The sequence below is a fragment of the Anas platyrhynchos genome, chromosome 10 (genome assembly GCF_047663525.1).
Source record: "Anas platyrhynchos isolate ZD024472 breed Pekin duck chromosome 10, IASCAAS_PekinDuck_T2T, whole genome shotgun sequence".
NCBI classification, from domain to species: domain Eukaryota; kingdom Metazoa; phylum Chordata; class Aves; order Anseriformes; family Anatidae; genus Anas; species Anas platyrhynchos.
Window position 1 is genome coordinate 9,648,701 of NC_092596.1, and position 21,763 is coordinate 9,670,463.

At 48.4% G+C, this 21,763-nt stretch overlaps 1 protein-coding gene across 25 annotated transcripts in view; it reads left to right on the plus strand.

Moving 5' to 3' along the window:
* Positions 1–21,763, plus strand: part of IL1RAPL2 (interleukin 1 receptor accessory protein like 2) — a 365,272-nt gene that overhangs the window by 87,609 nt on the left and 255,900 nt on the right. Inside the window, exon 1 of one of the 25 annotated variants that reach the window (XM_072042793.1) lies at positions 1,986–2,010. The exons of 23 other annotated variants lie outside the window; for them this stretch is intronic. In XM_072042793.1, coding sequence (XP_071898894.1) covers positions 2,001–2,010 — 10 coding nt within the window. In that variant the 5' untranslated portion in view covers positions 1,986–2,000. Of the gene's footprint in view, positions 1–1,985; positions 2,011–9,984; positions 10,115–21,763 lie in introns of those variants that run through there. One more of the 25 variants, XM_072042792.1, reaches the window with a different exon arrangement.

Consider the following 21,763-nt stretch of genomic DNA (forward strand, 5'->3'; position numbering starts at 1 on the left):
AATTTTAGATCCTGAATCCAAATGATGGAGCATATGGAAATTAGGGATCCAGACTTGGGCTTTCAGTGAGCTTTGCACGGCAACAACAAGCAGAACCCAAAAAGCAGAGGTGGAGAGCAGCTCACCCACAAGAACGGAGGAAGGCTGAGCTGGTGGTCACCGATATTAGTGCAGTGGGAAACTGCAACTGCAATGGGTGTCCTGGCTGGGAGAGTTGAGTTAGTTATGGCTCTGCAGGGCAAATCCTGGTTTGGATGCGGAAGAGCAATATGGGAAGGAGAGAGAAAGAAGGTTTGGGGGTTTTCTGGTGCCAGGTGCTGAGGAGCAATCCCCCTGTGTGGGGTAGAGGTGAAGGAGAGCAGCAGGCATGCTCAGCCCTGCCGGTAGCGGGGTACTTGGCCACTCGCTCGCTCTGTTGATTTTCTTCGCTGTACAGTTGTGTAACACGTCAGGGAGCAGAAGGCGCTGAAGGGTGTGTAGGAGCAGAATGGCTCCTGCCAGGAGCACAGATGGTTGGAGAACAAGCCACCCTCAGCAGCCACACTTTTTTTTTTTTTTTTTTCTTCCCCATTTTGCTTTCAAACCGCAGTATTAAATCGGGAATAGTTGAAACAGAAATAATTCCATCCCTCCCACTCCTCCCTAGGGTCTGGGTATGAGTGTGCTCCCCGGGCACACGGCGTTTTGTTGCAGAGCGGCTCTGGGAGGCGCGGTGGGGCTGTCTCTGGAGGGCTGTGAGGGTCTGGCTGCTGGTGGCTGCTCCTGGCAGCTGCTGCTCCCAGCAGGGGCAAATCAGATCCGCTGGGGTTAGCCAGGTAGTTGGGGAGGTTGCTCTCGCAGCTTTTGGTGGAGGTTCCCTTTGTCATCCCAAGACACCGCCTAGCTCCCCTCTTCCCTTCGCCTTCCTCTTCCCTTCGCCTCCCTTCCCCAGGCGGTGTTGCCCTGGCACAAAGCTTTGGACTGCCAGCAGGTAAGACAGCATTAGAAAAGACGAAGCTTGGACTCTTTCCATCCTATGGGAGCTAAGAAAGCCAGATCCGTGAGGGCATGGCCTGTGACCACTCCTGGGAAGAAATGGAAGGGAAGGAGAAGCAGCAGTGGCCGTGGGTCGCTTTGCCAGTGGAGCAAGCAAAAGGCGTGTGGGGGATGTGCAGGTCAGCACCTGAGGCACTAACACGGGGTCTTTCCAGTGGAAGAGGGATGTTACGTGCTCATGGAAGGTCAAATGCAACGTGGTGATTGCCTCGAAGGATAACGTCCTTTGCCAGCTGTTTCTGTGCAGGTTGGTTTTCCATTAGCAGCAGGGAGATGGAGGCGGTGGCACCCCGCAGGTTTCTCAGGGAGGTGTTGGTGCGTGGCTGCTGTACAGAAAGCAACTTGGGCTGAGTCTGCTGTATGCCTCAGCTAAAAGGAAGCGCTCTTATATAAAACATACAGCTAAACATGTTCTTTCTGTACAGGAAACTATACATGCGCGCATTTGCATATGTGTATAAAATTGTAAACATGTTTGAATTTTCTTGGCCAAGAACATTTCTCTGTTGCACTTGTGGTGTTAGACTGAGTAATCACAAGGTCTGATGAGGAGCTGACTCTGATCTTCTCCTTGTAGCTCTGTCCCTGCTTTCCAGTGCTCCTTTGGCTCAGCCCCGGCACTGAGCGAGGCTCTCCTCTGCAGAGTCACCTGCTGGGACAGCCCAGGCTTCGCCTTCAGACTTGTTCCTGCAGTAAGCTGCTTGTGGGATCAGGTTTGTGCGCTGGTTTGGATGCCTGCAGATGGCAGTATCACGTCCCTGTGTGTGCGAGCAGGCTGGGACCGCTGTCCTGTGCTGCGCTGGGCAAGGCAGAGCTGCAGAGCCACGGGCCAGCCTCCAACACACCCTGCCCGCACTGCAGCCGGCGTGGTCGTGGGGTGCCCTGAGAGCTGCTGTGCCCCTCCTTGGGTCCCTGCCCTTCTCAAGGCTGTGTGCGAGCTCTGCCCTTTGCCTCGGCCTCCTGGGATGGCAGCTGGTGGGTGATGGCAAAGCAGCAGCCGCAGCCCCTGGGGACGAGGGCTGGAGGTGCCCTGGAGTGCCAGCGGCTCCCTTCCCTCCTCTCCTGCTGCTGCTCACCACGAGCAGCGACTTAGGAGGGTGATGGAGAGAGGAGAGTGGAGATGTGCCGCTCCTTGGAGGGGGCCGGGTTGGGCAGACAGTCCGAGCATTGACTCCAGCGATGGTGGTGGGGTTGTGCAGGGTGGGAGGACGCTGTCCTGGCGCAGGGGGCAGGGAGCTGCAGCCACATACGCAGACAGCAAGGCTCTGCGGCTGGGCTGACGGATTAGTTCTGCATAGCGTTCATTCCAGCGCCCTGTGACTTAATTTTAAAAAAAGAAAGCCTCATTGACCTTGGGTGTGGGGTGCCGAGGTCACGGCCAGCCCCAGGGCTGGAGCTGGGCACAATGATGACATTGCTGAGCTGGGCTTGGAAAAACTGGCTGCTATCACAGCCTAGAAGAGCTATTCACAAATCATTTGGGGCTGGCATTGCTCTTCCACCTCTCCTGATGGTATTGAACTTATCCAACGCATTTTGGGGTTAGAAGAGGAGGTAGAGTCCCAAGAAATTCTCTTCTAGGGAAGGAGGTGAGAGGAAAGGATATATCCATGCTCCTCCCTTAGCATGCTGTGGAGTCCCTGCCTGCAGCTCCTGGGCACCCCAGTGCCCTGCCAGGAGGCCTTCCCCAGCTCTAGGAAGAGCCCGGGGGACCCTCAGAGGGAATAGCTGAACTTGCTTTGGCAGAGGGAGCACGTCTAAGTATAAAATGTTCCCTCCTTCCTACCAAATGTTAGGAGGTTTCCATTTCAGGAAGGAAGTGTGGGTCTGTGCTGTCATAGCTGGGGGTGGGAGAGCCCCGTGGTTAATTAGTGCTGCACGCCTCCGCGCCGCCGCTACAGACTGTAAACAGAGCTGATCAAGTGATGGTGTGGGAGAGGAATTATTTAAAATACATTTTAATAAATTATAAATAATGCAGGACTGGCTTCTGTTGAACCAACTCGAGCTAGCCGCCCAGTATTTCCGAGCTTATGAAACGCAGCATCGTGTCGGCAATGCTCACGGGAGTGACTGCGCTGGTGGCTGAATGTTCCTCGTCCACGTTGAATTCAGTGTGTGCTGGTAGGACCTGGAGTCCCGGCTGAGGATGAGGGGTTGTCATAGTTCTTGGCACTATGCAGTGGATGGCTCTTATCTGGCTGCATCAAGCGTTCTGCAAAACCAAAATTCAATGGCTATGAAGCCCTTGGAGGGGAGGGAGAAGGAAGATTTGAAGTCCTGCTCTAACTGCTTTGTTGGTCGGGGATTTGGGGAACAAAGGGAGCTGGTTTAGATATGGGCTATGCTGCTCAGCTTGGCAGGGCATACGGTATTGTTTGCTTTGTGCAGATTCACAAATGGACCTGAAAATAGGAGATTAGGAGTGAGGACAGTCAAAAGCTGTTTGGAGGAAGGCAGCCCTGCTGGGATGTGTTGTGCTCCCTCCCTTGGCTGTCCCACAGGGCGCTGATTATGGGGCCGTGGAGTTTGGGGCCGTGGCTGAAGGGACTGGAGTGTGGCCGGGGCTGCATTGGATGCTGTGGCGCAATGAGGACACTGCGGTGTGCCTGAACTTAACAACTCTGTGCACGGAAGCAGAGGTGTTGCAGATGAGCACATTGATTCCATGGGGATTTCTTTGTTGTTCTTTTATCCGAACAAAAACAGTATTGGACAGCACAGTCCCACTCGCCGAAGACGGGAGAGCCCAGCAAGACCTTTTCCGTGCCCTCAGAGTGCTGGAGCACCGCCTGCTTTTCTTTGAGAGGTATCGGGGAGGTAGAACAAAGCTCTGCTCTTGCCTCCCGGCAAGTGACCTCAGCCGTTTCAGCTGAAACATATGACTCGGAGGAAGTATTTTGCAAAAACAGATGCACAGAAAGTCAATTTCCTATTCATATTTTGTTGTGGCAATTGGTACTTTAAAGAGATGGCAGACTTAAATTAGCTGGAAAAGTGACATCTTTAATTAGGAAAGCCTCTCTGCCAGCACATTGAACAGTTGCCAGTTTCTCAGCATTTAGGGACCATTGATTGCCAACAATGGCAGCTAAACTGCTTCTGGGTAGAAACTAATTGAATTTCCTCAAGTTAAAACGAGGATCTGAAGTTGAAGCAAGATGAACTCCTCTGCTTGCTCTCATTTTACTTACTGCTGGGATATTCTTAGCAGGCCGAGGGCTCTGCTGCGGGGGCACAGCTGTACACCTTCCTCCTGCCCCGTCATCCTGGGACCCTGCTGCAGAGGAGCAGTGCTGGTGTCCTCTCCTGAGCTCTGCTGTAAATGCTGCTGAAGCCCTTGGCCATATACAGGTCCTGAGGGGTGTGTTCCTGCAGTGGGTTTGTCTTTTTTTTCTTCTTTTCCCCCAAAGATTTTTTTTTTTGCCAATGCTAAATGTGAAGACGTTAGGGTTAGCTGCCTGTGTGGAAGCTACAAATGTTTTGCATGAACTCAACTGTGTGCTTCATCTCCATTGGCTTCCCTTTCCCTTCTCAGGGCTTGTAGGGGACGGTCTCCACTTGCTGCCTGCAGCCAGAAATCCGTCTCTAGTTGAAGTTAAATACAAGGCTGATCCCATGGGAGGGAGTCTGCTGGAGGATGGTCTCATCCTAACCCCGTGCAATGTCTGTTCAGTAAAGCTATCCAGTTCTGCTAGACTGTTAGTGCTGTAAATATGTATATCTATAGGGTTCTCCTTCTGTTTCCCATGTAGAATCTAGGCAAAGTCAGAACTTTTTATTTTGATCAAAATTGAAGTATTTTCTCAGCCAACCTGCTTTACCCCCATACCTTTGGAGGGCTTTGTTTTCCTGTTCAAGCGTTCAGGGAGATTTTGCAGAAGGGCAGCCCGCGTGCCGCAGCCTGGCAGAAGACAAGCAGTGGGGGAATGGAAAGCTCCTCAGCAGCAGCTGCCAGGGAAAGCTTTACTCGGGGTCCTCAAGGAAGGCCACGTGCTTGATGCAAGGTATCAGCTGAGGCCCTGGTGGGCAGAGGCTTCCAGCTGTTGTCTGCTTCCGAAACGTGTCTTTAAAATCTGGCCTGATGGTGTGGGGCTGTCCATCAACCCAACCCCATCTTATGCCTCTTTATAAAAACAAATATAACAAAAAAATGGATGACAAAAAATAAAACCAGGCTTGTCCAATGTGTCTTGTCATGGATTGCTACCTTTGGTGCTCTTCCTAAGTCTTTCTTTAAAAAAAAAAAAAAAAGTTGCAATGGGTAAAAAACTGAAAGAGGTTTTAAATTTTAGCAGGAGAATGAATTCAGATAAATCTTTCACTAGAAAAATTCCTTTTTTGAGCAGCTCAGGGTAAATTATTCAGCTTCCCCCATTACCCTCCGGCATTAGTCCAGAACACAAATATTTTGCTTATGAAACGTCCATCCTGCTTTCAGGAGTACTTTTATTATAAATGCTTTGCTCCTCCTTGCTTCTGCTATGAATACAGTGAGAAGAAAGATCCTCACACCTCTTCTAGGTCCAGTATCAGGGGACAGTTCTTGCCTCCCTTCCTGGTGGTTGGTGAAACACAGGGATATTTACAGGAGGATATTTGTCAGCTCTGGAGACGCTCGGGGAAATTTCTTCATCACTTTGTAAAAGGACAGGAAACATACTGCCTGTGTTATCGAGAAAAGATTAAAAGACGGGAAGGCAAAGATGTGGGAAGGTCGGTCGTTCTCTTCAGATGAGAAGTGTTTTGGGAATGATTTGCGTTGAAAAGTGAGGGGGACAAGTTGCTGGGGGCATGTGGATAAAAGCCAAACAATAACCAAAGCTGGGAAGGGGGAATGAGAGACGGGGAGCCCCGACCTGTCAAGTGGGACTGAGGAGTTTCAGGGCTGCAGAGCGTTGATTTAAACGGAGGGTTTTACTGCTTAATTTTCCATCATCTTAATTGCTATAAAGCAGATTTCCAACAGTCAAAGCAAGCAAAACAGCCCAAGTTCCTTAATAGAACTACAAAGACTGACAGGCTGAGAAAGGAGGATGCTTTCCCCCTCGCATAAAGGAACTGAGGTTTGTGCAAAGAAGCTGTCAAGAGCAGTAATAGTAGCAGAAAGCCTGTGGTGCTGCTGGGCGAAGTGTGTCCTCCTACCTCGTGGGCAGGCTCAGCTGTTTGCACTTCCCATTTTTCTGCTGGTTTCACTTGGGGTGCGCCAGATGCTTAACGCTTTGGTGTGGTCAAAGGCAGAGACCTTGGAAATAAAACAGAGCATGGAACAAGCGGGAGTAGGAGGGTGGTTTTGATGAGTGTTTTGCTATGCTGTGTAAACTTCTGAAGTTCCTCGTGTGATGCCTGTGGGGAGAAGGAAAAACCAATAAACCTAAAGACTGACTGAATTACAGCTGGGGGCTTTAATGTTGAGCAACTGAGCAGGCACGCAGGGTTTTGTGGCTGAGCAACTGGTGGTGTTGGCTGGCGAGGAGATAAAAAGAGCTCTTGCTTGCATTTGCAGTTGAAGCTGTTTTGCACAATGCTATTGAAGATTTACTGGTTTCTTTTGCCCGCTGAGTTTTGCCATTTGAAGAGGTAGGATTGGGGCAGGCTTTTAAGAAGCTCACTCACACTTGTGAGGTGGGCAATGAGGAGAAATCGTCTGTACGGACAGCCCTGGGGCCGTGTGGGCCCCATGTGGGTCTCTGCAAGCAGCTTCTTGTTCCTTCCAAGGGTGACACTTTGGGAGGAAGCTTGGCTTGGAGACGTACAAGAAGTAGATCCTGTTTCAGTGGAAATGCTTTCAATTGTACTAATCTTCTCCTTTAGAAAACTGCCCTTCTTTCGTGCAGATGTGTTTTTATACTCCTTTAAACATTGCTCATTTTTCTCCACCAAATGGTATTAAAGCAAAAATGCAGTCAGCTCATCACGAGAAGTTCAGCAGCAGAAAGTCAAGGAACTTTCAATCAAGAATAGATTTTAATAAGGTCCCAAGATCCCCAATTAATTCTCCTTCTTTATTACTATTTTTAAATACTCATCAATTTCAGGCCACCAATTGCATCGAGTGTCCTTTAAAAATAATTAATACTGCAATCCCTAAGCACTTTCAAGGTAAATAAGTTTTAAAGGTAAACCACGGTAATGGTAAAGAAATAGAAACTGCTATTTTCCACACTTCCTATATATAACTATAGGACCATATAGCTAATAAAACATTTCTAGGCGGATCTGGATCGATTTAGAGATTACAGCTGAAGCAGGGGTTGAATTGCAGCTGGATGTTGTTGAAATTGTGCAAGCTCTCTTCTTGACATTTTCTATATTCCAGCTTCCTCTTGCTCTTTTCCTCTTCCCCACGAAATCTTGTATTATCTGCAGGTTTTGAAGACTTTTCTAATCTGGGTTGCTTTTTTTGTTTTGCTCCTTAAATAGAGATTGAGAAAATTGGAGGGCAATAATTGACAACCAAATTGTGGCGGAGTAAAAGCAAGAGTTGACTTTGTTCTGTGGAGCTGGATCAGCTGGGCTGCCCTTCTGGCAAAGTAGGAAGGGAGAGAGGGAAGTTACAGATGCTTCATGTCTAAGCTTATGGGGCGCTACTGGAAGCGGCCTGCTTGCTACAGTGGGGAAATCTTTCAAAGCTGATACGAAATTTTCAGTCTGCAGTATTGGTTTGGATTGGGAGTGTTTTCAAGTGAATCTTGAGCATCCCCACTGAGCTGGCATGGTTTGCCCTGGAGGGTGTTCAGCCAGCACTTGAGCTGAATTTCTTTTTAGTAAAGGTGAATGTGGAGTCTTACTGTTCATCTAACCACTGACTGCTGGTGGGCATTCAGTCCATGTGACCCTACTGGCTCCACTGTGAAGTATAGTGATGTGAAAGCCTGAAATGTGTGGGCTTGGTCCTCCCTACCGGGTGTTTCCCTCTGCACACCTGCCCCATTGCATGGTCCTGCTGGGTAGGAGTGGCTGAGCCACAGCTGAGCAGTTTGTTCCACTGAAATCATGGCCTTTGCTTCACAGCCAGGAGAAACAGAGTCATTTCGGTATCTTTGGGAAATCCTGACCTAGAAGTCTGCTGGTGACCCAGCCATACAGAGAGCTTGGCTGAGAAAAATCTTCTAACTGCATGCGGCATCTGAAATGTGCTAAGTAGGAGTCGGGCTATTAAAAAGAGCTGCTATGAATGTCTGAGAAGGTACCTAGTACAAACGATGTGTGCTTTAAACATTTGACATCTGAATTATTTGTGGAGTTAATTTGTTGTTTTTCCTGTAAAGTTGCTTTTTTCCTTCTCCTTAGTCTCTCGTACCGAGAGGAGGTCTTGCTGCTTGTATATGTGCCGTGACCCAGCGATGCGTGCATCAGAAATTCATCTATAGATGAGCGAGACTGGATTTCTGTGTTCTGCAGAACTAAATCAAAGCTCATTTTAATAATGTGATTTGTCTTAAATTTTCAGCTGGGTCTAAACCTTCAGACTTTTCAATCTGCCTTCCAGTCATTATAGACAGATCTCTGCATGAATAATGCATAGCTTTGCTTTAAAAATCAGTTGACACAAACACTTCATTTTCACTTTTTATTGATTCCAGCCTTGGTAGCTTGCGTATATCAGAAATTTCACAACTTAAAAATGTGCCTAGCCATACAAAGTAGGTATTGATCAAACAAGGTTAACTTGACTCCCTTGAATTTTTTTATTGTCTCCCTTTTTGTTTCTATATAGCTAGTAAAAACAATTTCCATTTAGAAACTTCAATTTACGAAAGGTTAGGGATTCACTTTCTCTGCAGAGTACTTGTGCATACGGTGTATTCAGTTAAGGAACCAGTTCACAGAAAATTTGAAGCTATCACAGTCACTCATTGTTGCAAGAATGCTTAGGTTATGCTTCCCTTCCAACCTGATTCATCTGCTGTTACCTGCTTCTATTTTATTCAACGTGAAGTTCAAGTATAATGGAATACGATGTTTTTTGAGAAGGTGAAGACAATATTTTGACCTCTACATTTGCAGTAACGTTTTCAGCAGTAATCTTTTTTTTTTTTTTCTTTTGCCTTCCTTGGTCTATTTTATTTTCCCTTTGAATTGAGGTCTAAAGTGCTGAATTTCTTCAGCACTTTTCTTCCCTGTATCCAAGCATTCTGTCATCTTACTTTTCCCTTACTTTTTTCTCTCTGAGTTGGATGTATGAGGGGCCTAAATCCTAACTTGCAGGGAACCTTGCATGGCACAAGTCATTAGGATTAATTACCAGCATGCTAGCAAGCAAGAGCTGTATGGTAACAAGCTGCTCTTGTGTGTCAGGTTTTGTTTTCCTTGCAGAAGTTGTTGCTCCCCCCACAGCCGACAAGCAGCACAGCACGTGCACCCCAGGCATTTGCTTTTCTCTTGCACTCTCATTCCACTTGACACCTGCGTGAGCTGGCACTTAAATATGCTCCGTCCAGCCCGGGGCCCTGGTGCTGCTGATGAAGTTGGTGATTCAGACGAAAATAGAAGTCGTGCCTATTGTGGCGATTTCAGCCTTTATTCTGTTGTTTCCTGAGGAGGTCAGTGGCTTCTCTGGAGCCGTCTCAGCAGCGGGCTCTGGGCTGAAGCGATGGGACAGGTGACCCCGTGCCCCTACGGATTACGTCTGTTCGGGAATGCCCTCAGCCACCACAGCCCCAGGGCCCTGATCCTGTGCCCTCTTCGTCGGCTGAGCTGTCTGCCTGGCACACAGCCTGCTACCATGTCCTAGTGGTGGATGTGCTCCCAGCTTCTGAATCGTGGATTTACCCTGAGAAACAGGAGCAGCGCGGGTGATGCATTTATTCAGAGCCGAGGGAAGGGGCCTCTAGCAGCCTGGCTGGCTGTGCGACATGTCCCTGCTCATGCCTGCCAGGAGTTTTATTGCTAAAACGAGGCCTGCAAACTGCTCCTCTCAGCTCCCCTTCTTCAGTGGGGGCAGAAGGCCGCAGGGAGGCCAGACAGAAGCTGTCGTGAGGCAGCGTCCCAGGTGCTTGGGACACTCGCGCCACTTGCTGTCACTGTCATCTATCACGCGTCTTGTGGCTGTGAGAGACTGAGATGAAAAAGTCACGTAAGCATCTGATTATATGTAGTCTTTTGTAGGGCATCATTTAAGCGGGTAAATTGTTATCTGTATTTGAGCCTAGTTAGAATTATTTTTTCCTGAAGTGGGCTCTGAAAGCTGAACGTAACTGTCCAGCCTTCAAAAGACAAAGGTGTCCCCATCCTGGTAACTGGGTGAACTATTTATTTGTTCTGGCATGTTCAAAAAGATGCGAATATACAGGGCTGGATCCAAAACATGTAAGAGGGAAGACGTCCATTCCTTCTTCGTACTCGGCCTGCTGAGGCGCTGGGCCTCATGGAGCTGCTGGGCCGGGGAAGCAGCCGGAGTGTGGCGCTGGGAGGCTCTGTGCGTCTGTCCCGGCTGCTTTCATGAGGTGTGAGAGGTTTGGTGAGGCATGGGAAGGGCTGGGGTTTGGGATCACTCTGTGGTGAAGCCCCGTGAAGGACGCCGCCTGCCTTTTTGTTTAATGTGAGTGTGTGGGGGGGCGGGGGTGGCTGTGAGGGCGGCCGCCATGACAGGAGGGTGAGGAGGGTTTGTGATTAACACCAGGGAGGCCATCGCCCTGCTCTTATTTTGCTTTTTTGTTCAGATTTGGGATTCTGCTTTGTCTCAGTACTTGATGAACTTCCCTCAGTGCCTTAGAGATGTGATAAACGTGTGCCAGATGTTTCATTTTTCTGCTTCTCTTCTAGCACCTACCCAAATGCAGCGTTACCTGGCTTTGCCAGGTGGTTGTACTGGGACTGGTTATGGTTCCTCCCCGTGTATTGTCCCAGGCGTTGTACAGGTCTCCTAAATTGCAAAAGACCTTTCAAAAATCATTATGACAAAATAAGTAAAAACAAAGAATAAAGCTTAACACACAGATTTGATGTAATTCTTCTAAAAATTTACTTCTTGTCCTTAGCAGTACCAAGCTTGTTGTACATGTTGAAGAGAAACAGAGCTAACGTTGTATTAGCACCTTTATTAACCTGGCCTTTTCAATCCAACAGCAAAGAGTAGCTTGGGGGAGGGTGTTACGGCTTGTTTTCCGCTCTTGACATCTTGTCCAAATTAATGGCAAAGCACTGTGTGCTGTGCAAAGTGAAAATGAGATTGTGCGGGTGCTGGAGAAATCGCTGCTAAAACTCCGAAATGAAAATTTTCCTTGCTTGAACCCTGCGACCCGGCCTCCTGTGTGTGACCAAGGGGAGGCTGGGAGAGGAGACAAGGGGAATGGGGAAAGAAAAGAGAATTTTGAATTTTACTCAGCCTGCGATTTGTTATTCCTCAGCTCTCTGGAATGCCACTAGGCTTTTTAAAGCATCCGCTATTTGTTACTTGGCAAAGAGAGGCTGATAGTTTGAGACTTGAATTGTCATTTTATGCACAACACGCTGACAGATCAGTGCAAAAACAAACCTACCAGAAATTACACTTAAAAAGATGTATAAGGACACCGAATTAACTAACAGGGAGCTCACAGACAGTATGCTTAATTCAGTAATAAAAAGACAAGAAAGAAGGGATTGCTGGAATTGCCTCTTGTATTTGTACTGATTTTCATGTACCTTGTGGAATTGCTTTCTAGTTCTCTCTTTAAAGGAGCAGGCTTTCCTGAACCTCAGGACTGGGGGAACACCTGGCTTTTTAGCTCTTCAGAGGCAGAACAGAAAACCCAACTATGCAGGGAACTGCTTGAAAGCAGGGAGCAGTCTCCGCAGTTGAACAAGGTCTTGTGTCAATAATTTGTCTTTGGGATGTGTCTAAATTTGAATGTGAATTTGTTTTTGGGCATGGCAGTGCTTTTTCTAGTCTGTGTCCACACACAGTGGATGGGTTGTTTTTTTATTTGCATGAATGTCACCTGGGATGTTTGGGTTCTGAGAAGCTGTTTTCAAAGTGATCCTTTCCCAACAGGGATCAGGCAGCGTGTGTTAGTGCAGAAGGGAGAAAGGTTTCACCAAAACCCCGTGGTCAAAGCAGATGTTGCACTCAGTGGCAAGATGAGGAAGAGTTTTGCCCCTCCTCCTGTTTCTTGGTCCAGCACTTGTTTGAATGTTTCCAAATGTTAGTTTTAATCTCTGTAGCCACCTGTGCATTTTATTTTAGCTCAGTATTTTAAGGGTAAAAGTATTTTATACTTTTGCTGTATGAAGTAAGCAAGCTCCATGAAGTAAATACAAGAAGTTTTTTTTTCTTTTATTCATGCTCACACTTACTAGTGCAGCTGTTTGCTGTGCAATTCTCAAGTTTTCTTGCTAAATGACTTTTATAATGGTCAGATTGATTGCTTAGGAGTTGAACACTCCCATGGAAATACTCAATCCACCAAACCTCAAATTGAAGCTGTGCTTTAGAGGCAGTTAATTGGGAGTTATTTCTGTTTTCTACAGCCAATAGGTACTATTACTGTTTTTTCTTGGAGTAACACTTAAAGGCTTCAGTTAGAGATCAGGTCCCTCCTATACTAAACGACATCTAGAAATATTGAAAAAATACAGTTCCCATTCCATGGGCTTTAGAGCTGAAGTTATACATTTACTGTGAAAAAGAAATTTTAAGCAAGCTAGTGCTGAACGTGCATTTCTGAAGAGCCAGGGAAAAAAAATATTGGCCATCCCAACTACTTCTGGATGATCTATTGCCTTGAATTTGAGAAAGAGGCGCTTACCTGCCCCTGTTGTCAAGGGTACGCCAAACTGAGTATTAAAATGAGCAATGTTTTGAAGTCAGGCTGCTGATACACATTAGTGGGCTGTACACACTGACTTGACACGCTGACCCTGACTATTGCAGGGTAACCCTTGGAATATATATGCAGGTATTTGAGAGGACTGAGCTTAGCTCTTACATTTCAAGAAGAGAAATCACTGTATCACTGCTGTCTCTCTGACCTTGAAAGGTCTTGAATTATTAAATAGCCTCTTAAAGAGTGCAACCAAGTTTCTAAGCTCTGTAACTTTTAAATGGCATAACCATTGTGAAATTGTGTTCTGGAATCATTTAGGCAATTTTTTCTGCATCACTTAATTACAAAAATTGGATGTTTCTCTTGCTTTAGAATGTTTTATCATCTTAATTAAAAATAATAATTTTGTGTGCACTGCAGTGCTGTGAATTCAGGGTAACCAAAGTTTGAACAACTCCTAACGCTCTTGCAAAAGTATGGTGAGCAGCCGAAATACTGGGTGAGTTGACTTACGGTGCCTGATTTACTCTGGTGCATACTTAAATTCCATAGGTATCTCGGTAGCTTTAAATACCACTGGGGTGTGAAAGTATTGTGCTGCTGAGCAGAAATCAGACATCGCTGTGAGAACAGGGGATGGACCCAACTTGGAACTGCTTAACAAAACCACCTGTGTCTGGGCAGCTTTGACTGCGAATGAGAAGATTTTGAAATAATGATATCAAGGTGGCACTTGATTGCGTTGGGTTAGAAGTTTTCACACAAGAAGTCCTGCATGTTCCTGTAGGATGCAGGTGGTGGTGATGTGTAGTGTTTGCCCCAGACTTGCCCTTGATGCAGTGAGGCAGGGTCAGGACTCCAATTATTTGCTGCTGTTTTTTAATATCTCATTTGTTAACGTCAAAGAAGTGGTGAGCCCTGAGCCCTAGGTATGGCTTATTTTACGTTCTCTTGTGCATAAGAGAGAAGTGAGCTTTGTAGACTGAAGGGGAATCCTGCAACAGGGAACTTGGTCCAGCCCCCCATCCTTGCTCACACAGATGCGGTCACGTTTCGGCTGGCACCAGGCACGGCTCTGCCATTGTAGAGCTTTGGCTGTGGTCAAAGCTGAAATCTTGGCCATGGGACGGCTTCAGGTCTTGCAAATCTGGTGGAAGACAAAGTCCTTCCCGTGTCTAATACCAGGCTGTCGCTGCTGGGTGGGAATACCTAAAGAAAGCAGGCATGGGAACGTGTAGGAGTTCACTGATACGAGGAGCAGGGCAGGGGATTTTGGTGGGGGTTGGAGGGCTGGTGTCTGTCACCGGCCATGCATTGTGGTGCCGCTGCCTTGGGTGCAATAACACAGCGTGGTGCAGTGTTTTGGTGGCTGTTGTCAGCTGCCTGCTAATAGGGCTGTGCTCCTGACCTGCAGCTTGTGTTCCTGCAGAGCTGCCCCAGCACAGGCTGCAGGAAGTGGGGAGGGAGGGAGAGGAGCAATTAGCTGAGTCTCTTCTGCAGAGCAGCGTCCCATGGATTCTGATACCATCACATCTCGTTTTCCTGCTCGTGTGTTTGTCGCAGATCGAGCCGTGCTATCTCTACCTTCAAATGTAATTACCTTAAATGAGGGGGTTTCAGGTGCCAGGCTCCTGCACGGTGCCAGAGCTGCGCAGAACTCCTTTGAGAATCTGTCATCTGGTACAGGGATGCTGCAAAAAGCATGACCCGTCCCCTTGGCTTTCTCCATCAGAGCGAAATAGAGACATCTTTCAAAGCTCATTGCAAAATATTCTTTCTGTCAGAAGTAATTGGTGCCCTTGAAGGGCTGAAACCCTCCTCCACAGACAATCAGATGAACTTTGGGATGTTTGTGATGTGATTTGCAATGTGTTAAAAATCTCATTGCGATGCAGCAGACGGCTTCCAGACCCTTCTCTCTCTGAATCCGTAGACTGAAAGCCAGTGTGTTCTGTAATTAGGAGGTAAAGCTGTTGGGAATGTTAAATTGAGGGCAGAACTGCTTCAAATATGCACGAGGTGCTCACCCAGCACCCAAAGGCCAGGAGGGTCTGTGCCACAGGGGGCAGAAGGCAGCACCAGGAGGCTCTGGGCCCTTCCCTCGTGAAACTTCCCCAGCGAGGGGAAATGGGAACAGTTGGTTTCCACTCCGAGAGGAATTAAGCATAATAATGTGTTAGCCGAGGCTGCTACCTGCCAGAGTCAGACAGACTCGAGACTGGGATAAAAAAAGATTGTCATCTGATTTTTCCATCTGGATGAGACTGCTCAGTTCGCCTGCAGACTCTGTCTCTGGGGGCCCAAGAGGAGCGGCGGCGGCTGCCTCCCTGCAGTGCGGGAGGAGGGGGCCCAGCCGACCAGGACCTCGTGGGGATGTGGACACCTTGGTGGAGAGAACGTGCTGGTGGCCGGTGGGGCCAGGGAGGGGGTTCTCCCCCTCTGCTCCGCTCTCGTGAGACCTCACCTGCTCTGGGGCCCAGCACGAGAAGGACATGGACCTGTCAGAGTGAGTCCTGAGGAGAGCCACGAAGGTGCCACAAAGGGTTAGCAAGCACGTGAAGCAATGGGTGTGAAGTATCCTGGGCACTAATGCCCAAATGCTATGCCTGGCATCTCATAGACAGAGGATTTCTGTTTAATACCTAGCAATTAAGCTGTATGCAGTTAGGGTGAGACCACTTAGTGGCTGTCCGGGCTGGCTGTCCCTACCTATTCAGTCAGGCTTCCCTGAACAAATTCATTTCATAGCAAAGCACAAATAGTAATTAGCATAGAAACAGTGTTTATTATAATTATCCCGCAGTGGCTGCACTACTGCAGGAGTTAAGTCTCATTTACATCTTCCTGTACAAGGATGTACAGAGTTGTTGTATTACAGCCAGAAAGGCTAACGTGTAGGATGTTAACGTGTCAGCTTTCGGGTCTGCCTGGTTGGGCTTCTCATTTCCTGCCGGTTCATAACTTCTGGTTTCTTGATATTAAAAGGAAAGGCAAGCACTTCGGGGCCTCGAAAGCAGGGGAAAACGACTTATCTGGATGTGATTTGTTCATTTTAGATTTAAAAACTATTCTGATCTTTTATTTATGTGCTTAAGTCTGTAGTTTGCTTCCTTGTTTGTTTTATTTTTAACCGCGAGGTTTTTTATAAGCCCTCCAAGAGGTACGGTAGTGCTGAAGAACCTGCAGTTGTCACAGTTGGCACAAATAGAGCTGTCAGGTTTGCTGCAAGTGACACAAATATAATGCAGTAAAGACCGATGGCAGAGCCAGTCTTCAGAATAGATGGTTAAGGATTTATTATTGTTTTGCAAATTATTTTTATTTTTGTAAAATAAACAAACTGGGCTGTGGTTCAGCTTCCAGCCTCACCTGCCGGTCATTATTTAAGATCATCAGGTCATTTGTAATCCCCAGCTCCTCCTCTTTGTGAGCGGCTTTGTGGACGGACAGCATGCCAACTGCTAACTACATTTCAGATTTTAAGAAGGCCTTTGGTCGTATAACTCAGGATGATAAAATCCTATTTAATGAGGAATGCTCCTGTGCTATAGGCATGATCAATAAATTAAATAGATTAATTAAGTCGAGCTGTCAGGACCAAGGACTGCTGTGAAGTCAGGCCAGTGGAGCTGGCCATTTATCAGAGGCAGAAACCCAACCAAAAGAAGCCGCCTTTAATGGGGGATTCTGGAGTGCATGCAAATGAGCAGGTACACGAAAACTGAGCGGTGAGTGAGTGCTGTCATCGGGTCTGAAGCGGTGTAAAAGAGGCGGGTACGTCTGTGTGAAGTCATTAAATGTACTCATCAGACTCCTTCCTGGGAGTTTTTGAACTGGGAGCTCTGAGGAAATGAGCTGCCTCGTGGTGTGGGTTATGTACTCTCAGGTATTGCCAGTTTTTAATCTTCAGTGGGAAATGCAATTGGTTTTCTGTTTTGAGAGAGAGAGAGAGACGTGCCCGTATATGTATGTTCGAAGTGATTCAGAATGCAAGCTTATAAAAAAAGCTAGGCTAGCTTTTACTGCACCCAGAGAACTGAGCTCTGCAGGTGGGTCAGCTGCAGCGCAGGGCTTGCAGGCAGAGCCCCACTCGCTGCCCTTTCAGCCCAGGAAGCTCCTGGCTTGGTGACCGTCCGGTGCCGTCACCCACCCGAGGAGAGGCTCAGCGCTGGCGCTGCAGAGGTGGCCCTGCTGCCAACGGCCTCACTCAGCGAGGGACACTCAGCAGAGGTTCAAGAAGCAGCAAATCAGCAGGAATACGGGCTCCATATTTCTAATTTCCCCCCGCACGCCTTAGAGTGCTGAGATGCTGCTGTTTCTCCAGCCAAGATGAGAAGGTGTCACCCAGGGGCCGGTCCCCTCGGAGCCACGGGCCTCTCGCTGCCGCCTGCTGCTCTGCTTCTGTGGCCCTGCGAGCTTCCCAAGGCAGCGCGCGGAGCTGCAGGAAGGCTGCGTCTCTGTTTTGGTGCTGCCACTCGAGCTGCAAAGCCCTGGCCATATGGAGGTACTCCTACAGCCACTCTGGAGACAAGCTGAGAATAAAATGAGCTGTGTGCAAGTGCTATCAGGCTGTGTAAATGAAACCTGCCTGACAAACCAGAAACATGCCTTTTTGGTGCATAACAAAAATAAAATTCTCTCCAGGCGTAGAACCCTTACGTCTGTTCAATTCGTGTTGATTAAATAGTTCGGAGCTTCAAACAGAGAGGAAGCAAGCCAGGGATGCCGGTGTCACGTTAGCGAGGAGAAATGTGTCTGTCAGGAGGAACGGGGAGGAAGACGGCTGGAAAAACGTCACGCAGGAGAGGCTGAGCTCTTGTGAAGACCTGGTCTGCTGGGGCAAGGAGGTGAAAGGGGGAGCAAGAACTTGCTCTCGTTTTCTTGAGGCTCTTGTGGTCAGATGGAAAGGAGGAGCTAGAGAATAGCGCTCTGACTTTGGCCACAGAAGTGCTCATCAGCAGCTCTGGTGGAAGAGGGTGCAAATGAAATGTGTGACGGCTGGTGGCTTGTGTTCGGAGCAAGCCAGGAGCTGCTGGATTGCCTCCCACTGCTGCTCAGGGAGGCGATGAGAGCCGCTGCCCCTTGCTGCGGTACGGGGTTTTGTCTAAGGGACCTGGGGCAAAATGTAGAAATGCCTCAGTCATTATGAGAGCTGGGCTCCGAAGAGTGCAAATTGTGTGTGATAGGGGTCTGTAGGATCTTGATGAACATGTTGGAAATGGCCCTGGTACTTTAGCTGTAGGAAAGCAGGGCTTTCTTTTTTTTTTTTTTTTCTTATACTATTATCAGCAGCTGTGAAGAGTGATGCAATCCGTGTGCCTTATGGAGCACCTATATATAACAATCCGACATATGGATGTTGTGAAGTTCTCAGAAGATTCCACATGCTTGAAATCATCCATGTTTTAAAAACACTCTGTTTGGGAATTATTTGTCGAGGTGCTATGCTGAATTCCCAGACGTGAGATCAGGCAAATCAGGAGTGTTTGTAGCGGGGACCCGGGTCTGAATTCCTCCTCTTGGTCCCTGCAAGCTTTGGGAAGGACATGTTTGGGGGGAAAGTTTTCAAGCTGGCTGGCTTTTACTGGAGCTGTTAACCCAGCAGCTCTGAGCCCTGTCTTGCTCGCTGTTCCCCACCGCTGTCTGCTGCCCCTCGCCTAGCCGGGACCGTACGGGAGGGGAGGACAAGGCACGATCTCACCAAACAGCTGGCTTCTCAATCAAGTCTTCAGGCCTCTTGCTGCTCCACAGTGTTGTTTGGCTGCCCAGAAATGAGACAGCCCCCTGGCTGCCGCATCTGTGGGATTTGAGGAAGGCAGGAAAGCCACACAGAGCCAGCAGTCGGTAAAAGCACGTTGTTTGCCAGAAGCTGCCTCCTTTGCTAATGTCCAGTCGCTGTGCTGCTGTCAAAATTGTTACTGGGAAGTTCTCCATGGCTAAGTAGCAGGGCTTGGCCGGGCCTTTTCTTCATCCTGTGATATCTGCCAGGCTGGGAGCCCACCCTTCACTGCAGGTCGGGATGGCACGGTGGTGCTGGCTGCACCAGCTCCCTGTCCACTCACTGCTGGGGCAAGTGGAGGGGCGAGTGAGGGGGAAGGTACGTTAAAACTGCAGTCTCTCGGTTTATCTCACTGTGTAAGAAGCCTTTAGCGAGTGCTGTAAATAAGGGATGAATACTGTGTAGTTGGTCGATCCTCTCTTGTCCCTAAGGAAGGCAGCAGAAGCATGCCCATCCTCTCTGCTGACTCCTGGGCTCGTTTGGAGTGAGGGAGAAGTACGAGGCCGTACCTGAGGCTCACGGTCTGGGGAACGCTCGCACCTCACATGCCGTGCTCCTCCCAGCGCCTGGCGAGCTCAGCGTTCCCACACCACCTTTCTGCAGGGCGGGCACAAGGGATGTGCCGTGCCCCCAGGTGTACCAGCCCCGTAAGTTTTCACTGAGGGTGTCTCAAATCGCTGCTGGCCTCCCTGTCAGGTCCGTTCTGGTGGGACGGCAGGGGACTGACAGAGGTGTGAGCAGCGCCTTCTGAATTGCTTTGTCCAGGGCTCCAGTGATGAAGAGCAGCAGCGAGCAGCACGCTGTGGCACTTGGTTGTTTAGGAGCTCTGGTACAGGTGTGTGCAAACCCCCTCCTCCCCAAAGAGCTGTCAGGGTAAAGTTACTTCCACCACCGGTAAGTGCTTGTTGTAAGCCGTGAGCCTACAGCAGGTGTGTGTGCGGCACTGCAGTGTGTGAGCAGCCTGCTTCAATTTTGGGTTCGTAGGTACGGCTCTGGGCATGGGCTGTGCTGCTGGATCCTGCCTGCTTCAAATCCTTCGCAGGGAGGAAATGTTTTTTTTTTCTGGCTTTTATTTGAAATGAAAGCTGTTCCCTAGAGTCATGTCAGCTGCAGAAATCCGGACCCCAGCACAAGTGTCTGCATTACAAACTGGGCTTTGGGCTCCGTTACAGCCCCGTAACTTCACATGTCACAAGCAGAGGAAGGCAGAGCAGCAGCGCAGGCACTTAAAAGGTTGCAGCCGTGCTTTGAAACCAAGGGGCTTTTGAAACCATGGGGCTGCAGCCAGGGGAAAAGAAACAATTATCTCCTCTCTTCACCTCTTGCAGCCCCCTTTCTGCAGCCCCTGTCAGCTCCGAGCTTTAAACTTTGTCAGAAATGATCTGCTCGCCTCTTGGTAGCCTTCTGCTGCATTTTAATTGGGCATGGCAGGTAAGGCAACAAGGCAAGGAATTGGAAATAACCTCTACAGATAAAACCGTGGAGACGAAACAGACAGCCCTTCGATTAAAGGTGGTGATGGTCACTGCCACAGTTTGGGAAGAGTTTGTAAACTCCTGATTAGATCGTGCTAAATTGTGTGAAACTTCCAAGGTCTTTGAAATGGGGCTGGGGAAGGCTGAGCAGAGGACAGCAGGGCTCCAGCAGAAGACGTGTATCAACAGTTTTCTGCACACTGTACAGGCAACAAGCCATGCGGATGGGTTAATGCATCTTTTTCTAATTTAGCATAAAATTACACATTGTCTTATTCCTCGGATGAGGTGCAGCACGTGGTTGTGTGTGTGTGTCCCCTAAACACACAGTCTGTGTGCAGTGCAGGGTCCCTCACACCAGTGTCGATCTCCTGTTCTGGCTGCCTTGTACAGATGGCTCATTGAACCTGGGTTAGGAGCTGAGCCCCAACTTCTCCTTAGGTCTTCAGCAGCTTGAGGAAGCTCAGCTGCGATTTTCCCTTCCAGCCCTAGTGGGGAAAACAGTGCTTGGCTCCTACTCCCTGCTTCCGTGCCCAACTTTGTTCGTGTTTCCTTCCGTTTCCTGCAGGAAATGAAGCGGGACTCATGCAAACAGCTCTTTGCTATGTAGGCTGATTTTGGGGAGCAGAGCAGGTGCATTCTCCCAGATGTCCTCCTGTGAGTACCTGTGACACCGTAAGGGCCAGCACAGCACAGGTGAATGCAGACAAAAGCAGGGCAGGCAGCAGTCTGCAGCTGGACTTGCCAGAAAACTGTCCCTGTCTCGCTTTAAGGACGCCTCATTTACAGAAGTGTTAAAAATTTCCATATGGCTTAAGTTTGTCTCCAGATCCCCGCCCACCCAGTCTCTAATTAAAAGAAAGATTTTCTCATTTATGATTAATATTTGTTTTCAGGGCAAGCTACAAAATAGTTGAAAAAGTAAGATTTATCTGTCTGCTGCTTTCCTTCTGCCTTTTTAGTTTGCAAATGAATGTAGAGTTATTTGACGTCGTTTGTCTTCTTAGAACTTTTGCCAGTTTTAATTCAGTAAAAAGCAGCAGTCATTCCTCATATTTATCTGTAAATTGCATTGAATCTTGCTGCGGTCATATTAGGTGGTAATGATTTATATGCCGTCTAATAATTTATCTGATTATGCCGGCTATATTCCATTTTTAAGGAATTATTAAGTTAATGCTCTAGCGTAGAGAACAAAGAAATATTTTCCCTAGTCCTTACTCTGCCTTCCCGCAGCGTGGTACAGCGCCGCGTGCCTGGGTCGTTGCAGTGGCGTGCGAGGATCACGTGGCCGATTTCTTAGAGGTATTTATTGCCATTAGACTTTGTCTGCACAGAAGCTGTGTGTCTAAAGGCTGCTTACACGTGTGTGGGGCAGTATTTCGGGGGTCCTGCTGAGTGCACGTCCCCAGATTCCTCTTGTCTTTGATGGGAGCGACTGTGCTGGGTGCAGGAGGGACTGGCAGCTCCCTGCTCTGCTCAAAGGGTGGTGTGAGTGTGAGGGATGAGTGGCCGGGTGTCGGAAATCGCAGTGGCAAAGCGCATTGGTTCCTCCTCTCCTTTTTCTTATTCCCCAGTAATTCTTCCTCGCAAGTCTGCGGAGTCTCTCAGCCCCTTATCTTCAAAGGGCTGACTTCAGGAGCGTAGATAAGCACAGGCTTAACTCTGAGATTAGAAATACTGCCACCGATTTCGGAGGCGATTCTTCTCTCAAAGGTAAACAT